General features: G+C 42.9%; 1 protein-coding gene across 2 annotated transcripts in view; it reads right to left on the bottom strand.

Moving 5' to 3' along the window:
* Positions 1 to 12,761, bottom strand: part of CALN1 (calneuron 1) — a 176,433-nt gene that overhangs the window by 12,187 nt on the left and 151,485 nt on the right. For both annotated transcript variants that reach the window (XM_034752806.1, XM_034752807.1), the window contains exon 5: positions 1,361 to 1,514. In XM_034752806.1, coding sequence (XP_034608697.1) covers positions 1,361 to 1,514 — 154 coding nt within the window. The remainder of the gene's footprint in view (positions 1 to 1,360; positions 1,515 to 12,761) is intronic.

Below are 12,761 nucleotides of genomic sequence, written 5' to 3'. Positions count from 1 at the left end.
AAAACCCTTGCAATAACCTTCTAACAATTTTTTTTCCCCAAGAGCTGGCTCAATTTGGTGAATGCCTTTTTGATTCCTTGACATTTTTCACCGATGGGGGGAGGGGAATGGTTGTTGGACCACCTGATTCTTCTTGGTTTTATGCCATTTCCAGGGACTGAAACTGTTCCCCACTGCAGCATGAAAACTCAAATATCAATTCACACACATGCTCACACTCATGGATGTTGCAAAAGCTGGAGTTAGCATGAAGAGCAGGTTGGGGTGGTGCTCCCAAAGCCAGATGGGGCAGCAGATTGAGCTGGAAGGGAAGAGGTTCTCAATTCTATTCCTACTTCCGCCCCATCAGCCCCTTAATTAACACTAAGCATTAACTACCCCCTCAATAATGTAAGAAAATGGTTTTGTGCCACAGCTCAAGTAAAGGAAGGCTATTTGGGGAGGGGGTTATGGTGGTTGATTGTTAGTAGATTTGTTTAACGCATACTCAAGTACACAGCGATTCTTCCTTCCCTTAAGCAATTTGTGAACTTCAAAGCCAGGCTAAGTTTAAATGTAGGTTTGCTACTGGGTTATAAGTGACAAAAAGGAAAGAGAGTGTAGGGGAAACTGGTGGGGAAGACTTACCTTGCTTGTGGAAGGACACCAAGCAATTCACACCCCCGCCCCCCTCCCAAATGGTTCAGGTATTGAGCCTGACAAATGTCCAAGATCTATCTTGTATGAAGATGGGGGTTAGTCAGATAGAGCACAGGTTCTCAAACTGGGGGGCTTGACCCCCTCAAGGGTTGCGAGATTATTACATGGGGTGGGGGGAGGGAAGAGATCGCAAGCTGTCCGCCTCCATCCCAAACCCTGCTTTGCCTCCTACATTTTACACTATTATTAAACACTTTAAATATGAAAAAATTATAAGGGGGGGGGGTCACACTCAGCAAGCCTTTTTGTGAAAAGGGGCCACCAGTACAAAAGTTTGAGAACCACTGATAGTGTCACTTAAAGGGAATATAAAATGCCTAGGGCTCCTATGAAGTAGTCATAAACTCTACTTAGTAGATGACCTTTTCAATCCTTGTAAATGTATTGGAAACCATACAAGATATCAGTTTGATACTTAAAACACTTCAGCCCCTTTCTCCATGCCCAATTTTAATGGCTATAGAGTAAAGAAGATTAAGGCTCAAATTCTGAGGGCCATACTCAGTTTTCACTGGGCTTTTAAGCAGACCAATGCTCATTGATAATAGTCAGGTCAGTTCCCATTAAACCCTTAGGAAAGGACCTCAGGATTCAGCTAGAGTTTCATAACAGAGGAAGAAAGAAAAGCTTAGAGAGAGAAGGCATAATAACTTTTCACCACCTTCAAACTCTGGTTGGCAGTTGCCAGAGTTTTCATTTAAACTCTCCTCTTCGTTGATGATGATGTTTTCAATGTCCTTCATTGTTAAATGGTCCTGGAATGCATGATACAGAATATGTTTGAGCTCTTCCAGCGTTATCCTTTGCATGTCAAACTGTGGGAATAGGAGAAAGCATTTCAGTTAGTTTGCGTAACTGGTAACAAGCCATAAATGCTTTTAGGGACCCTCTCTCCACAATCTCTCAATTTGCTGCACTCTCGTTCTCTCAGGGTGAAGAAAAAGGCCCCAGAGGTTATTTTGCAAATTCTTCTCCATACTTCTAAAGACCAGACTAGAAATGACGGTTATCCAGCACTTCCCCTATTATGTCTGTATTGCCTATGGGCCTTTACAGGCCTGCATGCGCCCAAGAAGCCAAACCCAGGATGGGCTCTATGAGAAAATGGCCGTACCCAGGCCACGACCCAGCAAAGCTTGTTTTTGGTAAAAAGAACAGGAGTACATGTGGCACCTTAGAGACTAACAAATTTATTAGAGCATAAGTATAAATTTGTTAGTCTCTAAGGTGGCACAAGTACTCCTGTTCTTTTTGCGGATACAGACTAACACGGCTGCTACTCTGAAACTTGTTTTTGGTAGGATCTCTATACGTTGGGCTGCCTAGCAGCTTTTTGCAGTGCAGCAGCATCTTTCCCTAACCTCTCCCTCTTATTTGTTCTGACTTCTCTTTCCTGAAAACCTATTACAGGGAGCTGGCATGTTCATCTTCAAGTATTCATGAGCATATGGCAGGTAGGTGCTGCTCCCGCACTGTGTCCGTGCCCATCCTGAAACTGTGTCACTCCTGCAAAAATATGCTGAAACCGATCGTTCTCATTGGAACACAGTCCCCTGCCCTTCTCCAGAGGGGACATCGTTGCTTTTGGGTAACTGGCTGGGAATTTAATGTACCATTAAACAGACACTATTTTTGTTCATTTTTGTTATATCCTACATATATATATATATATATATATATATGAGAATATTTTAGAGAACTTATTGCTTGATTTATTTATTGAACAAAAACACTAGACGTTTACATGCAACCTCTGTATCAAAAGAAATGCCCACCTCCTGAAACGAAAAAGGAATCCAAACTACACCTCTGGCCTAATGCGGTGATTGAGAAAAATAAATTACCACTTGTGTCTGCTTCTTCCATTAAACACACACTGACAGCAAGTAATTAGATTTCTTATCCAACAATTTCATAAACCATAGGAGCAAAAGAGAAACACCCCCCCCCCCCCCCCCAAGCAATTGGATAAGCTTATCTATTCTTAGTTAACAGGAAAACAAAGAGAAGTTTAGCATGGAAAACAGCTAAGGCCCTGTTCCCTGACCACCTTGTCCTTCACTGATGAAAAACCGTTTGCCTATGTGAGAAAATGAGCTTTCAAAAGCTGTTCTTGATACCTTTTAAAAATATTTTTGCATATAAATAAACACTGATTCATTGATCTGTAAAATTCTAATTAGAATTTATTTCTTTTTCATTTGACCTGTAAAATCTGATGCCAACAATGTTATCACGCAGAGAGCAGGAGACAGCATGGGCAATGGTGAACAGTGCAAGCGCCTCATGTAGCTCCCAACAGACCCCCGTCTACTGGGGTTGGTTGCTTTTTTTGCTGGATTTGGGACACCGCTGACCTACAAAAAATATCACCAAAAGCACAGTCGCCACCAGCAATCTATAGACTTTGCTGGCACTAGAACACACACACACATTGGACAAATTTCCCACTCATTGTGTTGTAAGTATGGAAATCTGTATACTCCTCTTCTGATTTCTTTCAGAACTGGTATGAACAGGAAAAATGTTTCTCCTGGCAACTAGAGCGCTGTAAACATAGGCTAACAGACACTTGGCTACCTCACAGGGGTGTCGGAAGTATTAATTACTTGATGTTTTATATGACGCTTTGCATTTTCAAAGCATTCTACAGAGCCAAGTGTCATTTGATCATTTTTACCCCCGTCTGAGGCAGTGTTTTCAGGCTGGCACCATGCTGAGGTGAATGGAGTTGCTCTGGATTTATACCAGATTTACCTCTCTAGTATCTCTGCTGCAAAATATGGGCCAAACTGAGCTTTGTTAAAATGCAGGGGGTTACCATGGGTCTGTGAAACACCCAGAGCCCAACAATGTCTCGCCCACATACTGGGAACATGCTTTCTCACCTGTCCTGTAGTTCTGCTTTCCTCTCTTTTGTGTGGACAGGACTCGCATTAGGGGTTACGCCTGAGTAAACTCTGCAGTGAAGCCATGGCCTTATTGGCCAAAGGAGGCATGGTGGTCCGTAGTTGATGCTATTATAGTGCTTTTTTTCCCCTCAAAGGGAGATCTCTGAAGCCGGCGCGTGAGCTTTTGCACAGGAGTTCATAGCTCCGCCCTACAGAGATTTTTTTTTTCTGTCTGCCCCATAGCTAGCTTTAATCAGGGGTGCCTGCAAACTCTAGAAAGCACAACCTGTGACTTCATGGCAGATGTAGGAATAAGCCCAGATGTGGTCTCTGTGCTCTGTAAGCTAACTCATATCGTACATTTGAAAGTTCCCCAACATATGCGTGGAAATGCCATCTTCTCGGGCCTCCACCAATCACTGGTGTTCTGCCTCCTCAGGCATTGCTGTAACTACTAGCGGATGGTGCTTTTGGTATTCCACCCTTTGCCCGTGTGGTCTTATAGGAGTGTGTTGGCTATTTGCCTCTTGGGACATGAGGGGCTCTGGATGGGCTAGTTTCAGGGAGACTGCATGTCAACTTCACGGGCAGCGGGTATCAAAAGTAGTAATGGGACTCCCCTCACTCCATCACAGACATAGGAATAGCCCCAGTGGATCTGACCTGTGGTCCATCTAGCCCAGTATCCCATCCCGGACAGCGGTCAGCATCAGCTGCTTCGGAGCAAGGTGCAAGAAACCGCCCAGCAGGCAGAGAAGTACGTTTGGATAGCAGCGCACTTCAGCTACAGTGTGGTTGTATCCCATGTCAATGGGCAACTGGCGAAGGACTCTCTCTTGAGGTTCTTTGGAAGAAATCCTTGGTGGAAAGGATCTGCCATGGCTCTTTTGGTGACCAAACACCAAAGTATTCCTCGGCAGCAGAACTGCTGCCTTACGATCATCTGGCAGGGGCACGCTCTCTCCTGTGAGTCCCCCGCACCAAGCAGCACCACTGCCCCTTGTCATACCCGTTTTGTTCCCAGAGGTTGAGCCAGCAGCCAATTGGGCACGTCCAGACTTATTTTCATTAAGACATGGAGCCACTGATTGTGTTGAACAGTAGAAGAGGGGGTTTATAATTGGCTGCAGATATATTCTGTCTTGTGTCACACACCTTACCTAGATTGCTCGTCAGACTGGGGGGGCCCCAGGTAGGAAACCCACCCCTGCAGCACTTGCTCACTTCATCCATGAGCCTGTGCGCGGAGTTCTTCTGCACGGGCCTTACTCTTCCCAAGAAGAGGCAGAGGATAAAGAAGAAAGGGCTCCGCGCCAATCCCTGACTCAGTCCCGCCTTTAGCGATCATCCATCTGCAATAAGCACGGAGCTTGGTAATGAAGCGTTTGCGGGATCAGGCCTGCGGTTTGTGAAATGTTTTGTCATCTTTGGGGATGAAAACTGCTGGAGCTATGAACAGCACCTAGAAACTCAGCAGCCTGAAATATTTTCCAGTTTGAGCCCACACCTTCTGGCCCAATCAGAGTCTTAGTCGGAAATGTCCTTTTGCCATTAATGTGTGTTCGTAACACAATCATTTGTTTTGGTGAAAAGAGCATTGGTGGAAACTGATTTTATGAGCCTATTTTTCATTCTTAGGCTGTAAATTAGGGTTCATACAGCGATGGTAACTTTCCTGAAATAAGCATAAAAGAATAAATTAAATTCGGGGAATTAACACTTTTTTTTTAATTTCTCCAAGAATTTTCTCTCAGTGAATCCCAAAGCAGTCAAACTATAAAACCCTGGCTGTCGCTAAAGAACAAGGTGGAAGAGCATTTATAGAGAGGGAAGAACCCGATCAATGGAGATTCTTTTATGGATTTCCTCCCAGTATTATGCTGTAGAAGAGAAGCGAGTCAGCTTGATAAACTGTCTGTTCATATCTCTCCATTTTCTTCACAAATGAATGTACAGAACTTCTTATGATCAGAACTCTGACTATTGCCTGTTGGGGATGTACGAAAGAGACGATTATGATTCAGAGGCAGGGTGGTACTTCAATAAGCTCAGTTTCTGTGTTGATAATCTCCAGGGACAGCACTTCCCTCACTACCTCCTTTTAGCATGCCTCAGTATTAACCTTTTTTCCAGGATTTTAGTCCTGATAGCACGTAGAGAACTGTTGGTTAAAGAGTAACAGCCGTGTTAGTCTGTATCCGCAAAAAGAAGAACAGGAGTACTTGTGGCACCTTAGAGACTAACAAATTTATTAGAGCATAAGCTTTCGTGGACTACAGCCCACTTCTTCGGATGCATATAGTCTATATGCATCCAAAGAAGTGGGCTGTAGTCCACGAAAGCTTATGCTCTAATAAATTTGTTAGTCTCTAAGGTGCCACAAGTACTCCTGTTCTTCTTTTTGTTGGTTAAAGAAACTCACATCTGCGTGCTGAAAGCCAGAACTAGTTAGAACTCTTTCTAAGGGTACATCTACACTACCGGGGGGAGTCTATTTAAGATACGCAAATTCAGCTATGTGAATAGCGTAGCTGAATTCGACGTATTGCAGCCGACTTACCCCGTTGTGAGGACGGCGGCAAAATCGACTTCTGGGGCTTTTTGTCGGCGGCGCTTACTACCACCTCCGCTGGTGGAGTTAGAGCGTCGATTCGGGGATCGATTGTCGGGACGCGATAAATCAATCCCCGAGAGGTCGATTTCTACCCGCCGATTCAGGCGGGTAGTATAGACCTAGCCTTAGATAATGGTGAGCTGGCTAAGTGCATACTTTAAGTCACTTAGCCATGATCTATGGTATATGAAAATCTTGCCATTAACTAAATGCAGAACATGTTATTAGACTCACTGTTACCCCTGAACTGAAATTTAAGGGCCTGTATATACAGGCGGTCAGACAAGGGGAAAGAGTTTTAAGGTTCTATGAGACCATTAGATCATCTTATCTATTCCCCCTGTAGATTAAAAAAAGAAATGTTACTCTCAGCCATGAAGTGGGCGTTTGAACTTGCCCCAAACATATGGATGTTCAGCGCCAGGATTCTGGCTTGGCCTTTCATGGAGGGTGGAGCTAGATTCAAATTTCCCAGCGATAAGGGGAGTTGGGAACTGGGAGTTTTGTAATGTAACTGTAACCGGAAATCGCAGGGAAAGTTGTGTTAAATGCTGCACAGCAGCACATCGACAGTACCAAAACTGAGTAGTTGAGAGTTTCTGCTTATCAAGACTACGCTGGGCTGGACATGGGCTCAAGGCTCTGGCTGCGTGGATCTGCCTCTAGGATCAGGTCCATGCTGATTCTCCTTTCTATATAAAAAGGAGAGAGCACAACCACTAGAAATGGAGATGACTATTTGGCCTTGGGGATTTTATACATATCTGATAGCTTTCTTCTAGACTTAGTACATCCCTATGCTGATGCAACTCTTGTGGTAGGTGAAAATCTTCCAGCATTTCTGATAGTGTCCAACCCAGATATAAAATCATCACAGCTTGTAAAAGAAGGGCGTGATTTCATCTGCTATATAGTATGTAGGCTCAGCTTCGGGAGAGAGAACTTAAAAGTGGACTTTAAGTTTTTAGAACTGAACAGTAGCCACCAACTTGCATGAGCTATGGGGGGAAAACCTCTTCAGTAGATGAGTGAGCTTCCTATGTCTTAGCAATAAGAGCAACGTTAAAAGCTTGTCAACAGAAGTATGGCGTTCCAGGAAGTGTTAGAATCAGTCATGCTATCACTTTAGAAATCATGCTGTATAACTGGTAAATTTCCACCTGTAGACAAGCTCTTAGCAAGGCATGTTTTGAACAGAGATCAAGATGATCCCTGGTGTGTAACTCCATCAACTGGGGCAAATTAGATTTGCAAATTAACTAACTTGGACTATAAATTGTTGGGTAAAAATGGGACCCAGATATGTATGGAAAGAGCTGTGTGCAGCATATAGTCGGAAACTCATTTCAATTATTTACTCCATAAACTGCTCTCAAATTCTTATACTTTGCATCCGACAAAGCATTCTGTTTGGCTACTGACTGCAGTATATCACAGTTTCGTTTCCCTGATCAGCTCAGGTTTCTTAAAACAGCACTCAAAGGCACAGAATGGCCATTTTAACATATGCTTCACTTATGATGCTTTCGTAGAAAGGAGACGAAACATGGTTGCTCCCGTTTTACAGGTCCTTATTTAATAAAACACACATGCCCGCTGTGGTTGATGCAGTGATCCAGTTAGATGTGGGTGCATCACATAAAGAACTTCCACAGACAAATCTATGCTTGCTTGTAACCACGCCTGAAGCCTGCACGCACCACCATAATTCTTCAGTTCTGGAGGAAAATCGTGTGCTCCTCCATAAAAGCATATATTGACTGAGGGCTTGATTTTGCAAGATGGCTAAGTCCCTTCAATTTCTTCTTACACCAAGGAGACGTGAACTTGCTCAACATCTTTGAGGAGGCATTCAGTATGTTGCAGGCTTGGTCTTTTGGTGACCACATTAAGTCAGTAACTTTAATTTCAGTTCAAATACAAGGGAAGTGTCCTCCTTGCTATAATTTGATTGTCTGCCTTCTCACCTACATTAATATTTACGGTACCTCGCTAATTCATCTTTGCCTGTAGCAAGAGAAATCTATTTCATTCACAATCCCCACGAGTGTAACTATTTTGTTATTCCCTAAAGACCGAAGCTTAGATCACCTCACAACACAGAACGAAGGGTTTTTCTTTTTTCCTCATTTGGCAAATCTCTTGGGCGCCAATGCTTTGAACAACTCTCTCAAGACTATGAACATAATGGTAAATATTCAGAGGCTTGCAAGCAGGGTGCTTGAATTCAGAGCAATTTTTCTTCACACCAGAAGTGATCGCCCACTTCATATTGTCTTTACAAACCAGTGCAAATGTATTTGGGCAGGGAAAAAACCCTGACATAAGTAGAGCTCAGGCTTTGTTATGAAGTGTTTAGACTTTGACTTGTCTTTTAAGCAGTGAATGGCTTTTGCATCAGGAACACTCGTTATGCCTTGTACCTGCTTTCATATCTCAACTCTGATTAAAAACAAATCAGTGCACCCGTTGTCAAAGATATATATATATATATATATATATGAAAAAAAATACCCTTGGTAGGGCCCTTGACCCACTAGTCGTACTTTGACCCAAAATTAAGCTCCGAATAGTTAGTTCCTTTTGGGCTAAAATTATGGCTCAGCAAAAAAGCCCAGAACTGTACAGTGCTGGATAAATGGTAATCTAAACGGATACAATGAATCATGCAAATGATGATGATCTGTCTGAGTGCGGCGGAGAGAGATATCAGATGAACTGTCCAATCTATCACCAGCACAATGGGTATGCAAGGGGGGGAGGGGAGAGAGAATGAAGGACAAAGTAATAACCAACCTTTGGTTGCAACGTTAATAAAAATACCTGGGCTCTTGGCCAAGCTGAGAAATGATTCTGCCCATAAAGCAGTGCCAAATTATAGCAAACTTGGATCATTATGAACCTCCCTTGGATCTTAAAAAACAATTTGTTTGTGGGTGATTGTTTTATGCTCTTAATAAAATCTAAAATGCCATTTTTCATAGAATATTTTTTTCCCCACAAATATGATCAGTAACTACCTTCTAGACAATCTTCTAGCCCTCCCTCTTCAGGCTTGTCAAAGGAAATGGCAGGGCGTTCTTAGGCAGAACTCTACACGTAAGTATTGTATGTAAGAGACAAGGCAGAAGCGTGTGGATTAGTGACTCATCTGCCTGCACTGAACACCGGCTCCTTTGCCAACTTAGTTGGTAGTTCTAAGTTCACTGAACACATTGGGATAAATTATGGCCCTGTGATCCAGCAAAGCATGGGGTTGGTATCCAAGTATGCTGGGTGAGGGGACGTTCTGTCTGCATGTGACACACACAGTAAATGGGGATCTGTCCCAAAGCACCCCTGCAGCTTGCTATGGAGGCATTCGTGCCAACGCTGGAACACCCCCTCTGGGGTGTGCCGAGTGAAAGCAGCAGTGCTAATCACGCTCACTAGCTCTTTGAGCCAAAATTATAGCCTCCTCCTCTGTGGGTGTGCTGGAGGCAGCAGAGGTCTCTCTGCACCTGCACCCCCTCTAGCATACGCAGTTAGCGAAGAGGTCAAAGCGTGGCCGTGACTGTATCTGCAATCAGAGCAGCTTGAAACACAGGAGCTTCCAGGCTGTTTAACTACTGTCATGTGGGTAACTGTTTTCTCATTATTTTTTTCACTTGTGAGTTCCCATAATGGGTAATTACTTAAGAACTGTAGTGGAAGATTAGTGTGAGCAATTGCATATTTAGGAAGAGAAATTGACTCAGTCTATGGAAGGTCTTGTTCAGCTCAGTTTCTATTTTGCTTTTTGCTCTTAGAATGTGAGGGAGCATCGCTGGTAGCACCTGTGTTCAAACACATCACTGCTTGTTAACCACAGTTCACACTTGGCCTGGGCAAGCAGATTTCTATCATTGCTCCCAGCATGTAATAAGGCTTGAAAATGTTGGGTTAGTTTAAAGCAGTGGTTTTTAACCTGGGGTGCGAGTTGCCCTTTCTGGGGGTGTGAGACATGCCAGATTTTTTTTAAAGGTAAATCATCGAAAGCACAAACTAAGCACAGGCACGTAAGTACAATTACTTAGTTTCATCAAACCTATGTATTTATTAACATTATACACTTTTTAATCACTACTGTAATATACGAACAAAAAATATATCTAGATTTAAAGAACTGACCTACTTCAACGATTTTTGATCAGGGGTGCGAGAACATATTTTTAGAACCAAAGGAGTGCAGGCTGCAGCAAATGTTAAGAACTACTGGTTTAAAGGGTACAGTGAGCTGGGAATTACAGAGATCCAGAAGCATAAGAATGCCTAGTTAGAAAACATTCAGTATTTATTTATTAACTGTATTGAGATACTTCAATCTGCAGCAGATATAGGGTCTCATTCTTGGGCACTGGGATGATAGGAAAATTATTTGATTCCAAGCCATTCAGATAGCCTGTTTAAGTGAAAGGTGAAACAGGCTCTCCTGAAGCCAGTGAGTCTCTCCCTTCTCATTTGCACTGGTGTATGTATGAAAGCCGTCTACACTTTTAAAAACAAATCTGCAGAAATGAATTATGCTGGATTACCCACCAATCATAAATTCAAATATTACATAATCAACCTGTGACTTGCTTAGGGTTCAGTGCCATGTCCCCAGAATTAAAACATTAAAATCAAGCTTTGATACAGTATCTATTTTCCCAGGAGATATTAAAGCATGTTACAAAGTGAGGTGCGTGTCATTATCCCCATTTTACAGAAACCGAGATGACGTGAGTTGCCCAAGGTCACTCCAGCAGGCCAGGAATAGACATCAGGGCTCCCGACTCCTGGTCCAGTGCTCCTTCCACTAGGCCACACTGCTTTCACTGCATTTCTACTTGTACTACAGTGGAGTACAACTACTTCAGGGAACTTTCTTCTTTCTCTGAAAGCATAATCCTGTTTAGCATGAACTTTCATTCCCCCCTAACTGTTCCATTCCTGCTGGAACACACCAATGTATTGATCTGGGAGGTGATCTAAGTGGTGTGTTTCAAGGATGCTGTCCTGATTACTGAGAATTTCTTTTCTCCTCCTCCTAGTCAGCTATGGACAGGAAACTCTGGGGGGTGACAACTCAATGAGGAATGAAGTCCAGATGACTGGTCTTGCTTCATATGTTCCCTGCTGGGTGTGAAGAAATGGCCTTCCAGAGGTCCCCTAGATATTACCCAGCTCTCAGTAAATATTCCCCCTCCCTAGCTGCTGACGTCCGCTACAACTGCAGATGATTATCAGTATCATTAGTATGTGTTTCTCTGCCCTATATGGTATCCTCTCTCAACTGTTCCACTTTTCTTATGTGATCATTTACATGGGTAGATTTCTCTGTGTCACATACACACTTATTATTTCCGTTACTTTCTTTAATGTCATCTTGTCTTTTCCTAATTTCTAATACAGTGGAGCCAATTTATGATTCATGTAAAATGTCCTCCCACTGTTTTGTAAATGTCAGAATTACAGCCGTGATGGCTCTGTGAAAGTAAAAGAAATCTGAGAATATCTAATCTACGTTTCAGGGTGCTAAAGGCGAATAATATCCAGTTTTATAATTCAAAGTTCCATCCCTTCATCAGCTCGCCTATGTCTGGGCATTAGCCCACCTAGCATTACTATCAAAGAGAGGACATGGGGACTTGCCCCAGAACTAGAGCTCAGTCACTAAAGGGAAAAACAAAATTGTAAGGGAGCAAATGAAGGAAGACAGTGGGCTGAAGGGTAGAAATGTGTTCTAGTCATCTTCAAGTAACTCCCCATTTCTTAAGTAGGAGGTAGACAACAGCTACCAGGAGGTATTGGTGGTCATAACATGTTTGTAAATCTACATGCCTGATAAGAGCCCTTTCTGAAATGTTTACAATGAACTGTGGGCTCACAGAAAAAAGGAGGCGGTGCTTGTTTCTATAAAATTCAGCAACACTAAATGCAAGCCTGAGACCTAGTACCGGAGGGAAAGATTGGAGACTGTGGCACAGCTAAAGTTTAATCTCGAAATGAAGAGGAACATAGTTCTAGAGCAAAAGGGCTGCTAACCTGATAAAACGCAAGGATGCAGACCAGAGGACATAGAAACAGGCAGAAAGCAGGCTTAAAAGGAGCCATGCTACTCAGCTGCATTTGTGTCTGAATGAACACTGCACACGCAATCATGCCACAGAACTGAGAAAAAGGTTGTAGTATACAGATGTGATCAATAAGAATTGTTCCAGCCCTGCTCTATGTGGGTATCGTGCTGTTACTAAGTGATGAAGTTTGATAGAGAGATGGAGTTTACAGACCGATTGTTTACATATGGGAGAACAGGGTGGCTAATTTTTTTTTTAGACAGAACTCTGCTATAGAACAAATTGGGCTGGAAATCAAATTAAACTCTACCCAAAACCTTTTATTATTCCTCCCCCTAGCTCATCAGTGAAGCACAAATCACAACAGGTTCAATAGTTCAGTTTCTTCATCTGAACTTGAACAGAATTTACAAAAGTGGGCAGTCACCATCAGCACTCAACGCAGACGCCATTATTGGTTGTCAAGTGAAAGATTTAGAA

This window comes from Trachemys scripta, chromosome 18 (genome assembly GCF_013100865.1).
Source record: "Trachemys scripta elegans isolate TJP31775 chromosome 18, CAS_Tse_1.0, whole genome shotgun sequence".
In the NCBI taxonomy this organism is placed as follows: domain Eukaryota; kingdom Metazoa; phylum Chordata; order Testudines; family Emydidae; genus Trachemys; species Trachemys scripta.
This window is presented reverse-complemented; position numbering and strand designations above follow the sequence as displayed.